Below are 24,232 nucleotides of genomic sequence, written 5' to 3' on the forward strand. Positions count from 1 at the left end.
AAATCTATGGCTAGGTTCTCATGCTAGCAAGGGGTTCCCAAGTGTGCAAAGTAAAAAAAAGGGATACATAAGACCTTCCAATGGTTATCTCCCCTGCATGTACATGCACACAATGTCTGTAGGAGGTACCATGGAGCAAAACACATACACATGGCCTACATCATATGGTGACCAGAGGTGTTTACAAAACACAAAAAAGTTTATTTCTTTCATTTTGGAGGACTATCCAGGCTGAGTACCTTGAGTCAACATAAAAAGAGAGATCTGGAGCATATATGGAGATGGTTCCAAAAGCATAATCTTCATAGGATGCCTCATCTTGTGGAGGCACATCAACTGAAAGTAGATTGGCACTTTGTAGTTGCTTCCTTTTTGGCCTTACAATACTTTTCATGGTGATTGTTTTTGCCACAATGTTTGCAAGGATTGATCTTGAAGCAATCTTTTGAGAGGTGATTAGTCTTCCCACAATGTTTGCAAGGTGAAAACTTGCCCTTTTGAGTTTTTGTGGCATAGGCTATGTCATTGCCTCTCCGGAGTTCCATGTGTCTTTTTTCTTCTTGAAGAGCACTAATAAGACCTTCAAGTGTAGGATTAGGAAGATTTTTCAAAGTGGTAACAACATGATCATAATCTTCAGGCATACTTTTGAGCAACACTGCCATTGCATCATCTGTAGTGATTGGAGAATCGATAGAAGCAAGTTGAGTCATGAGACTCCACATATGATTGACATGGGCAGCCAAAGGAGTGCCACTAGCCATCTTCAATTCAAAGAAAGCAATCTTAAGTGACAATTTTGAGATGTGAGAGCTAGCACCAAAAATAATATCAAGCTTCTGCCAAGCTTCAAAAGGAGACTCCAAATCAGAAATGTGATGAATATAGTCATCTCCTAAGCCAAGAGCAATGATGCCATAGGCTTTCTCCTCTCTAGCAGGATCTCGTGTTAGGCATGTAGGAGCTGAGGATTCTCCAGCATTAGAGGTTGTTGAAGAAGAAGTTGAAGCAGGTTTGACAAGCCCCCAGAGGTTTTCCCTCATCAATGCAAACTTAACCTTCATCTGCCATGTGTGAAAGCCTTTACCATTGAATTTATCCATATTCAAGAAGGTAGCCATGAGAGGGTCTAACCCAAATTGGGTAGTGTCTACTATCTTACAAGGCTAGAAAGAGTTGAAGAGCTTCAACGTACAAGCATTTAGAGTAGCAAAGACTTGTAACCACATTCCATACTACAAATCATAATGGACATGATGCTTCAACTTGCATGCTTCATAAAGGTGGCTAAATGAAAGTATTCCAAGCAAATCTAGGTATAACAACTTAAAGGAAAGTTGTAGCCACAGTCGTACTGATGCCATTCAACACTTTAAAACATCAGAAATCCTAAAGTAGCATCTAATGTAGCATCAAACTCACAACATTGTCAAAACTGTCCAAAACAGAGGCCTGAACTTGGAGGGCTTGTATCTCACTCTTGAAAGCAAAGAAAAGAGGGATTTCTAGGTAGAAACAAAGCTGGTATACCAGAGAAGAGCCATTGAGGAGGAGAGGTGAAATGTCGTGTCACGTCGCCATAGCTAGTAGCTTGAAACTCGATTGGTTTTTTTGTTGTTTCTCCCTCCTTGGTGGACCATTTCCCTTCAAATCGGGACAAGAGCTAGATCATACTATTTTGCAAGCTTGGCTCAAAGGAATTTTGGAATGGATGCTCCAGCAAGTCGCATTGCAAGAAAAGGCGTCAGGAGGAAGATGACTATTGCGTGGTTTCGTGGTCAGCATTCTCTAATTCCTCTAACGTGGAATTTTGCCCATACATGAGGAGCCTACAACTTAGAGGATTTGGAGAATGGCAAAAAGACAAGGGAGAACAAGCTCTCACAAGTTTGGGGAAGAAATGTGAAGATGGAGAAGAAGAAGATGATATGGGGTAAATGGGCTCAAGGAGGATCATAGTGCTCTAATACCATGTTGAAGAACTGAAAGGAAAGCATGAAGCTGAACACGAAATGAGAATGCTTGCTTGCTTATGGAATGAAGAAAGGTGAGGTCCATATGTAGGCACCTCTTACATGAGCCACCAATCTCCACAATCATCTCCTCAATCAGCTCCTAGATTCTCTTAATCATCCTATGTGGCATCTACCACCACCTAACAGTGCTTATGGGCACCTCTCTCCCTATTTAAGTGCACTATAGACACAACTAAGAGCCCATTATGAAATCTATCCCCACAACTTTGTACACCGATCCACCTACTGCAAATCTATTGCATACCCAAAATACTTTGGAATGCTCATGTTCTATTTGAGAACAATGTTGGATGAACTCCTCATAGAAATAGACCCATAGAAGAGGGAGGAAAATAGCTACAAGAAGGACATGCTTTGCAATTGATTGTATGACTTGGAGTTAGCAAAGACGGTGAAAATTAAAATAAATTTCCCTCACTATCATTTTTCTAGCTCCTTTAAGATACTTGCCAAGCTCATGCTGTAGGTTTCTTTTGGCAGGACATGATAGTGGCACAAAGTTGTATAGAGCGCCAATACCAAGATAAAGAGATCCCCCAGCAAAAGTGGGAGCTAATATGGGCATACAAATAGGCAGAGGCAAGCAAGCAATTGGTGGTCCGAGTGTGTATTGAGGTTTGCAATAGTTCATCATACTGCCTAAAGAGCTGGGAGATGCTTGCTATAGAGAGGTTGATAAGATAGTTGGGAGTTTGGAATTTCCTTGAGCCACAAAATGTCATCGTATTATTGAAAAATTGAAAATCTTGTAGGAATTCCTTGGACTTGTGGACTTTCTTGGACTACCATCATCCACGATCTATTGTGCTTGTAATACCTAATTTTGTGTCGACCCGTTTCCATGTTAATACTTAAATGTTTTAAGTAGTCCGGTGGTTGAAATCTAATAGATAAAGATAACCAATCTAAAGTAGACTTTTTTAGTATAGCACTATGCAATGAATTATAGGATACCATGGTAGTAGTGTAGCATAAGTGGTCGCCAGCATGGTGGTTGGTTGCACATTAGGATATTAACAGCCACCGGCATGGTGGTTTGCTTCAATTATTACACGATGAGTGGATTTGTGGATTCATGGGATTTAATAAAACCAGCATGGTGGTTGTTTGGGATATACTAAAAATAAGCATGAGATTTATCATTTGGGATCTACCAAAACAAGTGCAGTGGTTAGTTTGGGATTTACTAAAAGAAGCATAGTCTCAAATACATTTTCCATTTTCTAGGATAAGTTGGAATGAGACTACATTTTCTTAGTACTATCTTAGTCATCCTTGTCCACTACTCCAAGAAACCCCAAGATGTGCTCATGCATGTCTAAATTCAATTTGAATACACTCTTGCCCTTCTTTCATGGTGGCACAGGTTGCATCTGGAACTTAATAACTCTTACTAGATGAGAGTATACAAATGTTTGTGGACTCTTATGTAATAGTTCATATTTGCGGCCTCTCTTGGATGTTTTTGTGTACCAAAAAGCTCCAACTACTACATCCCAATTGTCATAGGTTGTTCTCCAATTATCCTTAAATGCTTCCTCAGGCTTGTGCTTAGAATTGTTGCACTCCAACAAAAAGTGTGGGTCATCTTCCTCATTCTTCCCATAGGCAGTGACAACTGCAAAGTTATCCCCCTCTTCCATACAGTTCGTGAGGTCATCAAAACTCTACCCAAACTATGGCCGGTTGTTGTTTGTCTCTCAATTGTTTGTCACTTCATCTAAATGTTGAGAGAAAACTTGAACTCGCTCCCATGTCTTCTTAGTTGCAATGTTCTCACAATCATCATGATCCCCTATGATGCACGCACTACAGAAACAAGAAATTCTTCTTGTTTTAGTCAACTGGTTGTTTGAAAAGCCCCATATGCTATGCAAACCACGAACTCCTTTAATTTTCTTGCAATCGTGCCAGATTCTCCTTTGCACTTCATCCACTTTCACTTCTAGAATACTATGTGTACTACACTATTCTTAAAGCTTTGTTTACTATATGTAGAATGCACGCCTGTGGGGAGATTGGTTGTAAGCCATGTTACATCATCATGGGCATCACTGATTTTTTCTTGAGGGCATGTTAATTGGTGTTTCAAAAGAGCTTGCTTAATAATAGCACCACATCCATCATTTTCACCCTTGCCATGGCTAGACCCAAATAAATTTCACATCATGTCTAGATCGGTCAGGGATTTGAACCTTGAGACAAAGTAGAATCCATGGGTTGATTTAATTGAGAGGAAGCACCATCTGACCACAACCAATGTTGTTTTATATTTTCTACATGGGGATTGTCCTTTTTCAACCACTCCCAATGTAGTAGAAAAGCATGCTGCACAAATAAGGTGGTGTGTTCCCTATCATTTGAAATGTATAAATGGTATCTGCATTGCACTAACATGGATTCCTATGAGTCAACAAGCAGATTAGCATCAGTCGAAGAATCAAGCAAATGACTATGCATGATTTGCACAAGAATTGTTATCTGCTTGTACCAGGGAGAGCACTTTGTATCTCATCTTGTTCTTGAAATGAATAATTTTCAGCAAAATCTATGAAAGAGACAATAGTGTCATGGGGAAAATTGGCAAGGCACGTCCTGAATTGCTTATCCTGCTAACTGGCCATGAAATTGTGAAGCACATATTTTGGGATGGATTGAACCACGTGACCTATAAGCTCCCTCGGCTGAGTGCTCTTATGTGATAGTACCCATCTCTTTTTATTGGATCCTTCAACATTAGCATTTTAAAATCTCCTCTATTTTAAAGCAACATGGTTGTCTTCCCTCATTTCATTTAGACAGACATGAAATGTCTTCTTCTGTAGCTTTAGACTACAATGCTTGTATATGCCATGAATGCCTTCAATGCGGTGCCTCTCACGGTCTCTCTTTGGACAAACCACTAGCTCCCACAGAAACCTTAGGCTACAAAACTTGTTGTCCCTTGCAACACATGATGAGGATCTAGGTGGCCTATAGACTACGCATTCATCAGGAAGACATGGGCATCCCCATGGAGCAATGCTCCAAGAAGACCAGATCTCAAGTCATTCATAACTTGCTAGGCTAGGTCAAAGTCTATGTGTGTTTTGCAACAACAAAAATTCATGTCTTTGAGTTTCATGGCATACTAGGGCTTACAATGCTAAAGCTCGTCGTCTATCCAATTGAAATGTCAAGATTTTGATCGATAAACTTGAGATACACCTCCATATGCTGACCCAACATGCGGGAACAACAAAATGCTGAGCCCTTTTTTAAATGGTACAACATTCTAGTGAGCAAGGATGATTTTTTCATGTTAGTTTCATTAACATGCGAAACTTTTCCATTGGTGTCAAAAGTTTGTATGCCCTAATAAAAATAAATGTTTTAAAAATTCGCCAGGATTTGAAACTTTTATGTGAAAATTTTTAAAGTTTCACAATATTAATAGCATATAGCAGAATTTTTTATATTTTCTTTTGAAATTTGAAGTAAAATATTTATATATTAATATATAAATATGCCTTCAATAAAATCATCCATGACAGTGAGACCCCTTTTTGCACTACTAAAACAAGACAAAACATAGTCAGCCCCCTCTTTGGACTACTAAAACAAGACAAAACACAGTACGTGCAAAAACACAGTCTAATTAAAGTATATAAGTGAAACAATTTTCAACCACTGTGCTAGTTTAGGACAATCACAATTTCAACTATCGGGCTAGTTTAGGACACGCACAATGTCAATTAGTAGGATGGTTTAGCACATGTTTAGGAAATTCAACCACCAGGCTAGTTTAGGATAGTCACGATTTTAACCACTGGGTTGGTTTAGCCTGATGGTCTCAACTTCACATATTAGACAATAACAAGTATATTGCTTTTCATTTCTGAATTTCACAATTAGAAAATTAGATTTCACAATTAGAAAATGATAATATGTTGCTTTTCATTTTTTAATTTCACAATTTCAATCAGTAACTGATGTGTGTCTTGAACCAGCATCGGACAATCAGATTAATTAGTCCAAGCCATCTCAATCTAAAAATTAAGCAGTATATGACTCAAATAACAAAAAGTTAAATTTAACTAATTTAAGTACTAAGAAACACAATAATTTCAACCACCGAAACCATCAACATGATGTTCCAACTCACAATTTCAAGATCAGGGGAGGAGAGGCTCTCACATTGTGTTGCAGAGGGGGAGGAAAGATTGTGTGAGGAGATCCCAGAGTGTGCAGGGGGGAAAAAAAGATCATGTGAGGAGATTTCAAACTGTGTAGACACATTTTGGAGCCCCATGTTTCTAGGGGGATCCATTACAAGAGGGGATAGAAGTTGCCGGAAGAGTGCAAGGTCCAAGAAAGAAACAGTCGAGAGGGGGGATAGAAGCAAAACATTGAAGGAAATGCAATAGTAGAGGCTTAAGTTTGCAATCCGAGTGCTAGGGAGAAAGAAACGGTTGAGCGGGATAGAAGACAAAATAGTGAAGGGAAGTTTGTATCCCGACTACAATGAATTATCAAGGTGAGAGCCACTGCAGTGGTTGGCTTGAATTTTGATTAATTCAAGGCAAAAGTACTACCTTGCATGGTAGTGAGTGATTAGAGGTGATTAGGGTTCATGATTTAGGTCTGTGGTAATTACTACCATCTTCCATCGGTGGTGGCCACTAGTGGTGGCGTCTAAGATTACCAGCAGCTATAATAGTTAATTACTAGTCATCACAGTGGCCCGCAATTACTCACCTACTAGTTACCACCATGGGGCTTGCATGCATGATTACTATGAGTGTAGTAAATTACCAGTCACCGGTCTTACATGAATTTTACCGGTCACTAGTATGGTAATGAGTGATTAGAGGTGAGTAGGCTTCATGATTTACTTTTGTGGTGATTACTGCCCGATGGTGGTGGCTCTCATCAGCCACGCTTGTGGTGGCTAAGATTCCACCGAGCTGGTAGTTGATTACTAGCCACTGCAGTGGCCCTCAATTACTCACCTATATATCGGTTACCACCACTGGGCTTGCATGCATGATTACTACGAGTGTAGTAAATCACCAGTCACTCAGATTGCATGCTCGGTAGAGTACTAGATTGCATGGTAATGAGTGATTAGAGGTGATTCAGCATTTTGATTTATTTTTATGGTAAATACTGCCCTATGGTGGTGACTCTCATTAGCGATGTCTGTCGCGGCTAAGATTCCTAAGCTGGCAATTAATTACCATCCACTACAGTGGCTTGCAATCACTCACCTTCCAATTACCACCACCGGGCATCTACTTCATGATTACCAGGCACATTGTAATTAATTGCCATTGCCTGTTTAGGGTGGCACCTAAGATTCCACAAGGATGGTAGTTAATTACTAGTCATAGTGGTGGCCTGCAATTAATATGGATGGAACATCAGGCCTCCAAGCCTCTTGCCACCATGGTGGCTTGAACTTTATAATATATAAGATCTGTGGAATTTAGCATTTTGCTATGTTACTCTCATCCGCCCTTGCTCTACTGCTTTGCTCCATCGCTCTGCTACTTTGTCCACACACCCTTGTCCAGCTCTGCCCTTGCTCAACTTTGCTCCATGCTCCCTCTTTCAACTCTCATCACTCATCTGATCCCTTGCTCATATGCTCCAGTAGTCACCCACTCATCATCCCTTGCCTATTGTACCACTCCTTGAGCTAACGTGATCCCAATTATATACATGTCTTCTCGTATATGGTGATTGCATTGCTTCACCTAGGCTGAAAATGTTGGCTCTAGTGGACACCCTTTGTTCCCATGGTCGATTCCCTCCATATCTGCATGTCACCATCTTGGATGACATGGTCACAGAGGGAGTATTTATGATTATGCTTTATTCGTTCCCCCTAGACATCAATGAAGGCCTCAGGATTTTCATAGTAGAGTACTCTCCTCTTGTTGGGGGGGCCATAATCTAAGTCTTGGCAATGTGCATGGTCTTTTGCCTCTCCATCGTCTCCTCCATTGGCTCCCTAAAAAATTCGAATGCAACAAGCTGTGCTAGCGGCAATAATAAGTTGTACAAATTTCCTCTTGCTCAACGAGGCTCATAACTACTCAACAACGAATGGATGTAATCTTTTGGCCTCTAAGGCTCTCAGTGATCTTTTGGCTCGCTGGATGTAATCTTTTGTTCTCTAAGGCTCTCAGCAATTGCACTCAGTATGCACTGTGGGAACAATTTGAGGCTCTCGGTATGCACTATTGTTAATTTTTATCTTTGAGTGGTTATGGTTGCTAGATGTAATATTTTGGCCTCTAAGGCTCTCGACAATTGCCAAGTTTTTATAAATGTAATATCTTATGTTCAATTTCTGCTCAGTATAAGTTGTTGTTAATTTTTATATAACCTGTTATTAGATGTAGATGTAATCTCTTTCACTCCATGTTCACTTGATAGATTTTAATTGATTATCTCAATGGCACCACCAAGCCTCCAGTCACTGTGGTGGCTCTGAATACTTTTTCCCTCGTTTAGGATTTATTGCAACAAGGACTAAAATACCAGTAAATTAGAGCTATAAATTCCTTGGTTTAGGACCAAAATAGCACTAAAATAGCTCCAACAACCCACCATTGTGGTTGCATGGAGATACATGTATAAAAATACAATTAAACTTTTAGAAAATGCAATTGATGATATGGCCCTTGAGGGGTCCCCTCTAAGTGGCAAGGGCCATATCGACATGCATTATACAATATCTAGGATGCCACTGGACAAAAATGTCATGCCTAGTATACAAATATACAACTCCAATATATAACTCCAAGAACCAGTGCGGTGGTTGTAATAGATTTCCTCTAGATTTCCTTCTATTTGCTAGCATGGTGACCATCATAGATCTCCTCCTGTAATACATAAAAAAAGGTAATGGAGCCATAACTCTAAAAACTAGCCTGATGGTCGCTCCAAGCCAACCCCGAATTTCCTCATATGCATGGGCACACTACCTGATGACAGGTGGCAAAGCTGATGTAAAACGTTGGGCAATGACAAGTGGTCACCAGGCCAGAGACTACATTACGGTGGTGTTTAGAAGGATATATTGTATCTCATTATTAGGCCAAGAACCAGTGCAGTGGTCTCTCAAGCCAACCTTGAATTGTCACATGATCTGCATGGGTGTGCTGCCTAGTGATAGGTGGCAAAGCTACAGTCGGCAAAAGGTTGTGCAATGATAGGTGGCAAAGCTGCGGCCTGCAAAAGGCTGCGCAACGATAGGTGGTCAAGCTTGCATTGCAGCGGTGTTCATAATTATAGATTGTGTCTCATTATTACACCAAGAACTAGCATGATTGTCTCTCCAAGCCAACCTTGAATTTTCATGATCTGCATGGGTACGCTTCCCAATGACAAGTGGCAAAGCTGTGGCAAAAGGTTGCATGATGATAGAGAGGACGCTGCTCGAAGCAGTGGAGAGATGCACGATGTAGTGCAAGCTGTCCGTGTGTCAAGCTCTGTGGTGTTTAGAATAAATAGATTGCACCTCATTATTATGCAAGTGGGGCATTGAGCGGCATCATGAAGTTGGAAAAATTTCCAGTGAGAGTGCAGGTCTGTGCAAAACTTGGGTCGCTAACTCAATATGTAATATGTTACTACCCTCATCCAAAATCTAGGGTATGGGGGGACAAGGTCCATATATAATATGAATGGATTTCCTTAAAAATTTTCAAATATACAAGGGGAAAATATGAAATTTTCATGCCCCCCACCCTCAAAATATAAGGTATATACCTTGAAAATATGCAAGATTTTAAGATTTGTACATATTTTTCATAATATGTGAGGTCCAAGGGGGGGGGGTTTCTTTTGGATGAGGAGGGGTAAAACAAAAAATACACCAAAATATGAAAACCAATCTCCTTTCAAATTAATGTAACTTTTTCATGTGTTGCCCAAATTTCAAGGTGTAAATACATATTTGAAGCTCTTTTATTGTAGAATACAACCATGTTAATTTGAATAATTTTTACTCATGGCATATTGTTAAATTAATCTCATACTCAAGATTTTGATGGGTTTTCATACTAAAGGGAGTTGGCACCCAAGGGCGCAAAATGGCCCCAAAGTAGTTATGCGATTAGCTACACCCAAGCAAACATTGACATTGTTTGTTAGGAAGATCTTTGATAATCTTAATATTTAAAGGGTTTTGACAATCCTAATCTTTAAAGGGTCTTTATAAGCAAGAACTAGATTTTTCAATTTCCAAACTTATACATATCTTCATTTATATGCCACATCATCATGTATGAACATAATGGTGTCACGGTACAAGCAATCGCATTTTGAAAACAAATACTTTAGGATAATAAGTATGAGGATTATTGTGATATGCTAGTTCATGGGCTTCTTTTTAGAAGCATCTCTTTTTTACAGAATCAAAAAAGTCCTAGACCTTCTTTCACCATAGTGTTTATCCAAAGGTATTTTGATATTGTAGCATACATATGCTAAAGGTTAGAACAAACTTCGGAGGGCATATAAAGTTTGCTAGTTTGGGAAGATGGAAAAAGTGTGCATGCTTATTGGGGGCATGTTCCGTATATGAAATATATCACACCATCATGGGATATGGTTTGTCAATTATCTTTTTGATAATTATATCTTTGTTTCACATGTGGAAGTGGTAAGAGCAATGTGCGATTAAATGTGGGAGAAAGGTAGTGAATCTTTCGAGGGGAATGTGACTATATTTATGAGAGATGTTGAGAAAATGTGAAAATCTTGATTTGTTTGAGCCAAAGGTAATGTGAAGAGGTCTACGTACGTTTTTTACATGCATAAGTTAGAGCTCTATAAAAAACTCAAGGACTGGAGTGGTTAGCTAGTCTTGTAAAAGAAGGCATAAGTTGGATGGACTAGCTTTTGATGGGGTGGGACACATCCACTATTAATGTTTGAACACCATGAGCTTTGTAATGGTGTAGCTCACTCGGTGGACTCAAAAGGAAGGAAGTGGGGTTGTGGCCTTGAATGTACTTCAAATAACTAACTCCTTGGTGAATGGCACAATGATATTATATGTAAGGGTGATGACATGAATTGAAGCTGAATGAGAACAGAAAAAGAGCTTGTGGAGAAAGTGAAGGGCATGACTTACTTTTAAACAGAAAGTTCCATGGAAAAGCCCCTTTACATGCTACGATAGTGGCCAAAGCTCTTATAAAGTAGGGCATCCACCACCATGGAAGGGCTTGGGGCCTACCAAATAGAAAAGGTGACAAGGTGGCAAGGTGCCAAGGGGTGGCAGTTAGGGGTGGTGCATTGGCAAAGCAAAGGGGCACTAAGAAGCTGTTTCCACACACCCTAAGTGCTTGACAATGAAAGATCGGACATGCGAACCGGGTGCTCAAAGGAGATAGCCAGAGCCTTCAGGACTCCATTGGCCACGAGTGCCTACTCTTACCCAAGCCGCCCAGAGCACAAAACCGTTTCTAATTAGCTGGATTAGAGTGTTAATTAAACAGAAATGCTTGGGTTAAGGTGCTAATTATATACACGCATATTCTTAAGTATATGCCGAGCATTTTGTGATTTGTATAATACGATTATTATCCACCCTCCCATACTATAAACCCGGCTAAGACAATTCTCGTAGCAGCAGCGATTCATCTGACCAGATCTCTTACATTGTTTACATGCAATCTGAACATACATAGCAATCATTATATCAGCGTAAACCCCGACTATTAGGCTTAATTCCCTCCGTGATATTGTTGAGGATTCATCGCCCCGTGACCTGTAGCTTTAATCCGATCAATATAATTTAGAGCATTGGCTCGTCAGATGAATCGGCAAGCTGCACGTACTGATGCTGAGGATCGTCCAAGGCTTTCTTTCGGAAAATTAGATGGATTCTGAGCAAGGGAATGGACAAATATATTTTTTATGTACTATCTGCAGCCTGCAGCTGAGGAGTTATAGATTATTATAGCTTATCGTGCCTTTGCTTACTTCAATATAGTTCACTGTGACTGCGCTAATTTCCAGTATCATCAATATCAATAGCGAACTAGATAGCGATATAGTTACGTCTGCAGATCCTCAATATTAAGGATTTATATGAAAACATTAGAGATTATCGGTTAGTTTTAAGATTCAAGACAAGCATTAGCAGTAGTCTGATCGGGTTGTTAGGTGATACATCCGAAAATGGTGAAATTCTCAAAGCAGCTCGAGCTTCAGTTAGTCCCAGAGTGGAAGGCTGCCTTCTGTAACTATTGGAAACTGAAAAAGGATCTGAAACTCATCAAGCTCCAAGACTGGCAAACTCCGTCAATGGACGCGGACAGCCCATTTGATGCTTCCAAGAGGCCATTGGACGCAACAACGCTGCTGCTGCCTCTGACTAATCTCACGCGAAGGAGGGTCAGCTCATGGTCTCAGCAAGATGTGATACGGGTAATCGATTGATTACAATATTGCGCTCCCGCATTTAGAATGGGATGCGGCAAAGTTTGCAATCACGCTTCACGTAACTCTCTGCAGCTGCCAAGCTTTGACTATCGCATGTTAATAAACTAGCATATGCATTCAAGTAGCATGTTATTGTTAGCATCGCACGTTGTGACGAACTTCTACCTTGTAAGTGCAGCTAAAACACTAAGCTCGAGAAGAGCTCGTCGCTGTTGATTTCATTGATATGCGCTCGAAGCCTCAGCATATGCTGTTCGCACATGAGCCTTAAATCTATAAAGGAGGCTTGTGTAGTCGTTTAGGAGCGGGTTACGCTACTGATACGTCGAGACTACCTTAATACGGCACAAAGTGTGAATATGCTTACTATTTGTGTTTAATGGAATTCAGGTACGCCACCAAAGATGCTCTGGTCCTCAGCTGGAAATTTACGAGACAGATGTGCTGGAGCCGTTCTCTGAAAGTGAGTGGGAGATAAGCTTCTTCTCGAGCATGGATGAGGAGCTAAACAAGGTGAACCGATTCTATGGCTTGAAGGAAGAGGAATACGCGCAGAAGGTTGAAATTCTGAAAAGGCAGCTCTACAATCTGATTGACATGCGCAAAACACTGGAAGAGTGTCAAGACGCCTCCAGCTCTCCGTCAACCAGCCTTCTGAGAAGCATGTTAATCAAATCGCCTGGCGCACCCAGGATTAAAGGTAAGTAAGCAGATTTTTCACATACAATGTCTACAATTTAGACATGAACTGCAATGCTGCTAAGCTCATTAATAACGATCATCGGAAAGGGAGAATGTGCGCGCTCTGATCATTCACAGAAGGCCTCGTCCTGCCGAAGCCACTGTATATTCTGAATTATAGTGGTCCGCTTCTCTTCTGGATAACTGATGGCTTATAACAGATCAATCTGTTGTACCTACGTGTGTATTTGAAAGGTTACCATCATCGTTCCATCGATATTCCACTTGCTGGGAAGAAAAGCGCAGTACTAGTCCTTGGGAGACGTTATAGCTGATCACGGCGTTCACCGATGAGTCCACTGCATGCTTGTATAGCAATAGATTAAAAAAACGTAGGAGTCTGATGTTGATTCTTCTTTTAATGTGTCTTGCGTGTGCAGCATACTTAGGCCGAGTTGAAAAGCTGGAGGGCAGCAGCAGCTCTAGCAGATGTCAGAGCCCTGCCAGTGCAATTGACGACGAGCCTGAACTGGGTTATCTGTCAAGTGAAAATTCCCCGTCACCCAATAGGGGACATATCAACCTGAATATTCACAAAACAAGCCCGGTTCTGAAGATCTCCTCGTTTGGTCAAATGCTGTGGGATGATGTAGTCCTAAATCAGGCCATCAAGAGTGCTCGCAATGGAAGAGAAGAAATCACTGTGACCAGGAAGAAGATGCAGTATGCAAGGAAGATGCTTCGTGCTGCCTTCGTCGAGTTTTATCGCGGACTTGGACTACTAAGAAGCTTTAGGCACGTTCTTTTTCCCCCTATCAGTTTTCTCTTGGGTTTGATTTCACTCATGCACACGGGCACACACTCCCGCACTAAAGAGTCGAGTGTCTGGGGTGGGACTCATTGCACGATTTGCTTTGTTAAGGGATAGCTGATGAGTGTTAAATTATGTGCTTCATGCCATCCTCGGATTTGATGCCACAGCACCTTGAACATGCTAGCATTTGGGAAGATCTTGAAGAAATACGACAAGGTGACTCTCTCTGCTCACATCTCTGTTCTTTTTCCTTGCTCATTTCCTCTCATTCTCTGTCGGTGGAAGCTAATTGCCTTTCCTTTCAAAAGTTATTTTCTTTCCTTTTTAATTTACATGTATCTTCTTTTCTCGCTTTAAAGTCGCTTTATCTCCATTATCTAGACATGGGTTACGAAAAATCCTGCACAAAACACTTGAGACATCCATAACCAGTACACAGGCGAGATTGGTTGCGATTAAGGGAACAGTAAATGCTTAACTTGCATCCTCTCAAAGTACCAAATATCGTGCCATCTGGTAGATGTACAATTACACTTGAATGCAATGATTCCATTTGATTAAAATTCATGTGCATGAGATCATTTTTAGTGTGTTCCAACTTGAAAAAGCATTTCATCAATGTATTATGAATTGGGTCTCTTCCTTACGTGTACAGGTAACAGGAAGATTTTGTATCTTCTGTTTATTTAAAAGCTGTGGAGAGATCTCGATTCAACAGCTCAGATAGAGTGAGACCTTCTATAATTATAATGCTAATGCGGTCCATCAAAACTTCTTGGTATCAAGCTGATAGGGCATTCTTTCAAATCTTTCATATCTAGGGATACTTTTAAGCTCACAATGTAAGGAAGCTAACGTCAATACTATTTCGATTGCCAATTTTGTACAGGTAGCTCAAATGATGGATGAAGTCGAAAAATTATTCACCCAACATTTCGCAAAAGATGACCACAAAAAGGCCATGCTGTTGTTGAGGCCAGCACAACAAGAAGTTTCCCACACTATCACCTATTGTCTCGGTAAAATAAGTCCACGCTGCCGTTTATATATATATCTTCCATTTCAGTGGCAATTAAATACTGAACAATAATTTAAAATAGCTTATTGTACCAGTGGCTCTTTTACCCAGATGTTCATAAAGAAAGCAATGATAGAGCGATGTGAGCGAAAGGAAGTCATCTAGAAATGACATTACCGTGCCTATATGTTGAGGATCATAAAATTTCTCATTGGAAAATATACTCCACACACGATGAACTAGCCAGTAAGCATCCCATGCAGTCTGATAGGACACTATATATGTGATATATAGGACACTATGGGATTTTCTTTTACTCTACCTTGTTGTTGTGAACACAACATACTGATTTAGGACATATTAATATGAGAATGTGAAAAAGTAACCTATCAATATTTAAGACAGTATAATAGAATAAAGAATATAGAACTGAGCCTAGTTTTTCCTATCAAACTAGTTGCCTCAGGTCATGTTATCCATTTTCATTAACAAGACATTAATTTCTTTACGAGCCGCATAGGAAATAACTCTTTTGCCATTTTAGATTTATATTGAGAGTAAAGAATGTGGAGAACTCCTTGCTTTACAAATGTTCGGCTATTCACGTACAAGGTGTTACCTGTCACTTTGACTTGTTGATGCAGGTCTCTTTTCAGGATGGTCCCTCGCCTTTCTTGCAACTTTCCTCATAATACTATACTGTGACGGTGCGCACTCTGGCAGTTCCAATGTGCAGCAGTATGTGCAATCAGCATATCCAGTCTACAGGTACAATGAATCTCCCACATATACACCAATAAATCGGGATACTTGTTTTATTGTGGGTACGACTAAAACTCAGCAGTAGGGAAAATGAAATCTCATTTTGTATAACTCATGTTACAGTTAGACCATGTTGTTGTTTTAACAGCAGGAACCAACCAAACATTATGAAATCCAAGTGAATGTTTGTTGAATCATTTATTTCAATTTATGATTCATCCTTCAGTCACAAGTGTATAGAGCATATTTTTCTTTTTCTAACTCGTTTCCATTGTGCATTGCTAGTAGGCATGTACCAATAACTCATCAATACTACATTATATGCCATTACTGATCAATGATATGTTTCTTTGTTTTTGTGACCAGTATGCTCTTCCTGATACTGCTACACATGTACATGTATGGGTGGAACGTATACTTGTGGCGCCAAGCAAGAATAAATTACCCATTTATTTTTGAATTTGCACCGAAGACAGAACTTAGGCACAGAGAGATACTTTTGGTTTCCACAGCCCTCACCACTGTGGTTGTTGCTAGCATGGTGTGTCACCTTATTATGCATTTAAGTCTGACTGTCGTATTCAACCCAGATTTCATCCCTCTTGCCACAGTATCGGTACGATTCTCTACTACTTCTTTCTGAACTACAAACCCTTCTGTTACATCCTATCTGAAATAAGGCCAATGGAAAGCATGCTTATATAATTTTGAGAGAGTGTTTAGACTCCTTCCGACATGAAACCCACTTTATAATTCCTCCGTTGGTCTTATTAAATGTGAATACTTAGTATTGTATTTAAAAGAACTCAAAATATGCAATATTAGCATAAACCCAAACAAGGAGTATGGTTGAAGGTCTTCAAAACTGATCAAATTCTATCAGGATCTTTGGATAGAAGATCTGACCAAAAATATTTTAAGGAGAACCTTGATGAGATCACACCATAAGGCACCCAGAAGTCAATATAATGGGACGTTTGAAGCCTAGACATAGTTCATGTGTGCATTAAAAGCCATAAGTACAAGCAAGCCCAGCCGGCTCTGGCCAGAATGGCCCTGGAATCAGAGAAGAAAGCCCACTTGAACATAGATTCAAGCATAACAGTCCCATAACAGCCCAGTTTTGAGATATTTTATGCACATATTGTTAAAATGATAAAAATTGCTACGAGCCTTCTTGCCATAATTATCAATCAGCAAGTATCTCTGCTTCTAGTCTAGCTCATGATGTGTCCGATGGAAATGCTATCAACATTAGTATATAAGTCATTCAATTATTAAGTTTTGGATTTGTATCTTGAATTGACCACAGCTGTCTTGCACAGGTTTTTGTACTCTTACTTTTTTTCCCTTTGAACATATGCTATCGACCAAGCCGTTTCTTCTTTCTCAAATGTATGAAGCAAATCATTCTGTCACCCCTCTACAAGGTAAAATAAATGCTGACGGTTCCAGTAACAACTTACGTTATCTTCGCCTTTATTTCTTTTTACAAAGCTTCAATTGCATCTCCTAATGTACTATTAGAAGCAAAGCAAGGCTTTATCACATGTGATAGCTTCATTTTTTTATTCATGCAGGTTGTTATGGCTGATTTCTTTCTTGCAGACCAACTGACTAGCCAGGTCTTTGTCTAGCCTTCTTTCTGTAGAATAATACCTGTTTGCGATAATAGTTTCGCATAGTTTCTCGCTCACATTTCAATCAAATCCTTCGTGTACACGTCCCAGACAGCCACTCTCCAACACGCAGAATATGTAGCGTGCTATTTCTTTGGAGGTCACTTCTTGACTTTCAACGCTCAATCATGTGGGGGCCCCAGATACCGTCAAGTGGCATATGTTCTATCATTTCTGCCTTACTGGTGGCGCTTGATGCAGGTGTGGATCTCCCAGCTTTCTCCATCATCATTTTTTAGATTACGGACACTGAACACCCAAAATGCATATTTTGTTTGTTTATTTTTTCGTTATTCCTTCCGTTTGTGTACTTCATTCCATTCTAGAAAGTAGGTTAACCTTGTGGCGCTTCTTATCAAAAGTGCCTAAGGCGATGGTTTGACGAGGGCGATCGTGTGCACCTTGCAAACGCTGGCAAATATATGTCCGCGATGGTAGCAGCTGGAGTAAGACTAAGTTTTACATACAATCCCTCCATGGCAATGCTTATGGCCTGCATTATCTCATCGACGCTAGCAACTACGTATCAGACTTATTGGGACATCGTTATAGACTGGGGTTTCATCCAGCCTAATTCTAAGAACCCATGGCTCAGAGATCACCTCATCCTCAAGAATAGGTCAATATATTTCCTTTCAATTGTAAGTATATCCTTGCCACAACCATGCTTTCAAAAGTTGTTACCATGTTTGATTAAAGCAATGAAATGAGCTTCAACCTCTCAATCTAGTTATTCACTGCCAGTGATTGCACTTCCCAAATTTACATAGCAGCGTATAAACAGCTCATATATCTCAACAAATCTAATATCATAAAATAACTAAGAATCGCCTTGTTAACGTGGCACGTGAAAATAACTGACTCCATACAAACAAGAAGCCTGTCCTCTATAGCTTTCCGTGAAAAACTTATGAGGAAAAGCTGTTTGATTTGCAACAGGGCATAAATTTGCTTCTCAGATTGGCCTGGGTGCTGTCGTTGATACGCTTTCAAATTGGCTCTGATCATTATCTAACCGATCTTTTCTTTGCTTCCCTTGAAGTTTTTCGACGAGGCCACTGGAACTTCTACAGGTTCTCTCCCACACGTAGAAGTTTCTGGTTTTTTAATATAGTTTGGAAATTGCAACCCATAATCTCTTGTGAGCTCTGCCTCAAACCAATTGATCTTCATGTCAGGCTGGAGAATGAGCATCTCAATAACGTGGGCAAATACCGAGCTGTAAAGACTGTTCCACTTCCCTTTCGAGATAATTTCGTTGCCGAGATCTAAGCAAATCAAGTGATCTTCATGTTAGGTCGGAGAAAGGACATCTCAATAACGTGGGCAAATACCGAGCTGTAAATTAGACTGTTCCACTTCCCTAATTACCGAGCCGTAAAGACATTTCCACTTCCCTCCCAAGATGATTTCGTTTCCGAGATCTCAGCAAAAGGGTGTTTGGGTCGCCAACCAAGTTGAAAACAGCAACGTTGCCAAATTTCAGCTTATGGAAAGGGTGATCCACAATCGGTCAAATCCTTCCATAATTCAGCATTTTATCTAAGCTCCAAAGGATAATAGGGTGTTGGGTGGCTGCAGGTTCAGGCTACCTATCTGTAGCTGAAATCGTGTAAATGCTTTGCTTCATGAACGTCAAGATATTTTATAACATTGTAAGGGTTGTGCTTGTCTAGGAGTTCAATGAAAAGTAGAGAAAATGCTATATCACAATGAATTTTTGACCAATTTACATATAGTAAATAGCTTACAAAGAAGGATTTTCCCTCTTTACCTAGAAATTTTATTCCTTATAGGGAAATTATGGAGAATGAAGTGGATTCTGAGCTATCTAGAAAATGTGAGTCTTTAAGATGTCAAGCATGAAGTGGGTTCTATTTTTTTTTAATAGGAAAGCTTTTTTCCTATATAGCTCACATAGTGATATCTGGGAAATGTGAGCTCCAATATGGAGAATGAAGTTGATTCTACATTTCCTATGAGGTTTTTATCTAGTAAAACAGCAACAATATTTTTCCTATGTAATAATTGTAGCTATCTACATAGAAATGAGTTGTTTATGTAGGAAACAACAAGCACCATGTAAGAAAAAAATCACATTTAAAAGAACGAGAATTTTAAATAATAATACAATATATTTATACCATAGGTTAGTTACCCAAGGGTGCCACTAAGCAATATACACACATAAGGGGTTTTCTAATTAAAAAAGTGGAAATTTTCATACATAAGGATACTTTATCATCTCAAAAATTACAGAAGGGGTGCCTATAGGTTACAAAAATTCATAGATATGGGGCTTTTAAATACCCATCGGTCGCACATGCTATATAGGGTTCTTACATAGTGGCCCCCTCGGTGGTAGTTATCTAGATTCTATCTCTAGAACAATATTTTCTTCTACACAATCAAAAACTATTAAACGAGTTTAAAATGATAAATAATTTGTTTCTAAAGAGAACATACTTGAAATATCATGGTCTGATGAATGAAACTACAATGTGTAATGTCAAATTGAGATTCAAATGAACATGTAATTAAAAGTACAATGCCCAATATCAAATTGGTACTCAAATGAAGTCTCAACAATAGACTCATTTTTTGCTTTCTAAAAGTATAAATTAGAATAAATTTTCACTAATTTTATAAGATAAATACATTTTATAACTTAATAAGGAATGAATAGGCACAAGCTCATGATTGCTAAGATAGTAAATGACAAGTGATCTTCTATGGATAAAAGCTTCAAGTTTGACAATGTGAAATGTCCTTTTAATTTTATTTTCAAAAGTAAAACTCAAGTATCTCATCTTTAAAAAGATAAGTGTAACTAAAATAAGTGTTCAAGTAGGTCGATAATGTATGCACAAGCTTTAAAAATGTTGACCATGGGATGGGTGCTCTTCTTACATGCATACAAAGAAATTTAAGAGTTGAAAAGACATATGGCATGACTACCCATTCAAGGAAAAACAATTGATATATTACATAGCATCTTGTCTAAATCGATGAAAAGATTAGAGCTAAAAAACATCTAGAATATGCATCGACAAGCTCCATCCATATGTCGTAGTGTCTGATCGGTATGAAACTTTGCACATGCATGAAATTCAATAACTTTCATTCCATTTTTAAAGTTTCATATCAAACAGATACTGTTTCTACGAGTTGCCATTATAAATTTTCCAATTTTACGTGCAATAAAATGCACATGTCAAGAACCTTTGTAGATGTTTTATAATAAGTAGCTTTCAAGAATTTGCAAATTTTTATGTCTATCAGATGCAATTTGTGTTGGGATGACATGTAGAAATCCCAAATTCATTGTGTACATGCTCTTTGCATACATCAAAGCCTTTGATTGGTATGAAAATCTTGCATAGAACTTAAACTAATTAAATGGCATGCCCTTTCCAAGTTTCATCTTGATTGAATATTGTTTGTGTTGATTGCCATGTAGAATTCCCTAATTTGCATCCATAATCAATTTTCATGTATGAGAGCATGCGATTGGTATAAGACTTTGTAGAGGGGTCCAAGCATGCTATAAGCTTGGGAGGTTCACCTCATAAAATTTTAGTGTACCACGTGCATTCAAAAGGAGGGGTATTTTAATTAAACTTTTTTAAATATTTAACAGAATTACAATAATAGCAGGGTTTTTTTAATTCAACTTTAGAAAAAAATCACTTAGTTCATAAGTAAAGAGGAGTGTTTTTATGGAGTCAAAATTTTTAGTTGAGGGGTTTTTTTAATACATCTTGAACGCACGTGATACATAGGGATTTTTAGTAGTGCACCCCTTGAGGCTATAAGTGAATGCAAAACGTACTCTTTTTGTCAAATAGTGGTACATTTCTAAGAACACATATAGCACTAGACAGTATAGTAGTATTGCATAAAGTTCAAAATCCTTTCCCGCACATTGAGAATTTTATGATCTTTGATCAAATGTTTCCCTACATTACAAGGATTCTTGATGTTGCTCTCTCTCTCTAGTAGCACACACTCTCTCTATAGTCTTTCTCATTGTCTCTAGTCTCTCTCACTATTCAAAGTCTTCATCTCTCTCTCTCTCTCTCTCTCTCTCTCTCTCTCTTAGATATGCTCAAAGCCCCACCCTCCTGGTAACCACCAGTGGTCCAAGGTGCTCAAGTTGTAAGGCCCCCATATGAGGAGAAGCCATTTGTGAGCCCGGGACATTGGGTGGATCCTAACTTGCATGTCAGATGAGGTCTGTCAATGAGACCATTGATGGTAGAAAGGTGATTGTGCGAGAGCCCCTTATCTTTGCTAGGGCCTAGGGCAACGATATAGGGAATATTCCTTGTATATTCCATGGACGACTAGTCAGTTCCATCGACTAGGTTGACTAGTCGGTTTCACCAAATACATTGATCCGACTACTGTCCTCATAGCTATAAAGAGGTGACTTCCCCAGTCCATTGTATCAGATCAGTTCAGATCAGATCAAATCTTCCAGCTAGTAGCTCTTCACCTAGTATCTGTCTAGATCACCAGCTAAGCTCCACTGTGGGAGCACATGGGTTGATGGAGCCATCATTTGTACTACATCAGTATTTAAGGAAAATTTTATTACTCTCCAATTTGCTGTGTACTCTCCATTATTTATTCAAATTTTGTTCCGCTGCACCGTGTAATTTAACATGGTATCAGAGCCCAGGCGGCTCTACGGATCGAAGAGTAGAAGAGAGGCGAGGGCTTCAACATCATACGGAGTGATGGCAACAGGAAGCGGCTCAAGTTCAGGAGCTGCAGCTGCACCAACTGCACCAACAATACAGGCATTGAGGATTCACCGACCAACCTTCACTGAAGGCAAGCTAGATGGTACGAACTACACTCTGTGGAAGTTTAAAATTACTGTTACTTTGGATTTGTATGAGCTTCTGGAGACAATACTAGGGACTGACCCAGAACCATAAGGAACCCCCGACCTAGCAAATCCGAGGAGTACAATACCTCCTAATGCCGACCTTCTACGAGCTTGGAAACGTAGGAACGTAGATGCTCTATGTGCCCTGGTTACAAGTAGTACCGATAGGGTTTTGACCTTGATTTAGCATACATCTAAGGAAACTGTGTCCTGGAACATATTGAAGAGTCAGTATGAGACATGGAATTAGACAAGGATCTAGAACCTGGAGAATCAGCTCGCAACTAAGAAGTTTAATGAAGGAGAGACAGCGAAGGCATTCATAACCCGAATCAAGAATTTGCGTGATTAGATGGCTGGTGCTGGGATACAAAAGACTAGCGAAGAGCTAGCTCAGCGGTGTCTTTGGATATGTCCACCAAGGTCTGATGGACTGGTAACGGTGCTTAACACTCAGGTGAGACCTCATCCATTGTAATTTGAGCAGTTCTATGCTTTAATTATGGAGGAGGAATTGAGGCTTAAAGCTCTTGATGGAGGCGGCAATGGGGATGCTGCGTTCTCTGCCACTGTGAAAGGCAAAGGTGGTTCCTCCACCAAAGGTGAGTCCTCTACTAGTGGTGACAAAAAGAAGAACGGCGACAAGAAGAAGTTTCAGGGAGAATGTTTCTACTACAAGAAGAAGGGCCATGTTATTGCAGATTGTCAAGTCAAGAAAGCAGATGAAAAAAATGGTACCCTGAAGAAGACATATAAGGGGAAAGAGACAAATAACATAGTGGAAGTAGAGTTGGATCTATTTCTAGCCATTGAGGAAGAGTGTTCCTCAGTTCAAGAAGCATCAACCACTGATTTATGGGTGTTGGATAGTGGTGCCTCCCATCACATGACCTGCAAGAAGGGTCTATATTGTTTCATGTAGCCTCTACAGGAACCCATCATCGTAATGGTTGGAAATAACGCAAAATGCCCTGTTGAGGGTACATGTACGGTTTCATTTTTTTCTATAAATGGAGATGTTAAGAAACTATTTAATGTGCTATATGTTCCACAAATCAAGACAAAAATCAGTTCACATCAGATCAGATCTTCCAACTAGTAGCTCTTCACCTAGTATCTGTCTAGATCACCATCTAAGCTCCACTGTGGGAGCACACGAGTGAACAGAGCCATCATCTATACTACATCGATATTGAAGGAAAATTTTGTTCCTCTCCATTTTGCTGTGTACTCTCTATTCTTTGTTCAGTTTCTGTTCCGTTGTGCCATGTAATTTAACATTCTCTCTCTCTTTCTCTCTCTCTCTCTCTCTCTCTCTCTCTCTCTCTCTCTCTTTCTCTCTCTCATTATTGCACAGGATTCCAATCCCTCTCTCATTATCTTGCATAGGTACCTCACTCACTCCATGCCTCTCTCCCTCTCACACATAGGCCAATGATACTAGTTCTTATTATTTGATGTGATAGAAAAGTAGTGCTAGAAGGTTCAACAAAAGCAAGTCTATAAGTCCTTTGCAGTCTTGAAGTGGGGACGTAGCTTTGGAAGAAAGTGTCCAACTTATTTCAAGCCTATAAAGCTTTTGTCAAGCTCAAAAACGTAGAAGTTGTGTATGCTACAAAATCCTGCAGCTATGTGCATGAAGCACAATTCAATCAAGGGAGCTCAAAGCAACAAATAAGCAAGGTTTGTGCAGCATGGGAAAGCTTATTTGTCTATTGGAAAGAGTTACAATTGTGTATCGTTTCTCTCCTTGAAATAGGTTCAGTTAGCCCTTGACTGCCCTTTGTTAAATGGGCATCGCAAACTCTGCACCATCTACCATAATTGTATTGGTAAATGGTATTTGCAAACTCTACATCATCCCTAATAACTCTACTATAAGTAGTAACTTGACCATCT

At 39.6% G+C, this 24,232-nt stretch overlaps 1 protein-coding gene across 1 annotated transcript; it reads left to right on the forward strand.

Moving 5' to 3' along the window:
• Positions 1 to 12,218: 12,218 nt before the first annotated feature.
• Positions 12,219 to 18,734, forward strand: LOC147884249 (phosphate transporter PHO1-like). The gene is made up of 15 exons (XM_087398169.1): positions 12,219 to 12,467; positions 12,873 to 13,182; positions 13,419 to 13,487; positions 13,604 to 13,958; positions 14,145 to 14,217; positions 14,640 to 14,705; positions 14,867 to 14,996; positions 15,640 to 15,763; positions 16,124 to 16,373; positions 17,083 to 17,187; positions 17,338 to 17,382; positions 17,488 to 17,637; positions 17,799 to 18,077; positions 18,376 to 18,509; positions 18,615 to 18,734. Exons 1-15 carry the CDS (start codon positions 12,219 to 12,221, stop codon positions 18,706 to 18,708), a joined length of 2,433 nt encoding a protein of 810 aa, XP_087254295.1. The 3' UTR covers positions 18,709 to 18,734.
• Positions 18,735 to 24,232: the final 5,498 nt, after the last annotated feature.

This window comes from Dipteris shenzhenensis, chromosome 27 (assembly GCF_047967505.1).
Source record: "Dipteris shenzhenensis isolate YYH24624 ecotype China chromosome 27, Dip_SZ_1.0, whole genome shotgun sequence".
Lineage (NCBI taxonomy): Eukaryota > Viridiplantae > Streptophyta > Polypodiopsida > Gleicheniales > Dipteridaceae > Dipteris > Dipteris shenzhenensis.

Bases quoted from the DNA above. Each gene is read 5' to 3' on its own strand.
- LOC147884249 (XM_087398169.1), top strand. From the start codon at position 12,219: ATGGTGAAATTCTCAAAGCAGCTCGAGCTTCAGTTAGTCCCAGAGTGG. The intron at 13,959-14,144 runs GCACGTTCTTTT...TTGATGCCACAG, and splicing joins GGACTACTAAGAAGCTTTAG to CACCTTGAACATGCTAGCAT. The intron at 18,510-18,614 runs GTTCTCTCCCAC...TCTTCATGTCAG, and splicing joins GGCCACTGGAACTTCTACAG to GCTGGAGAATGAGCATCTCA.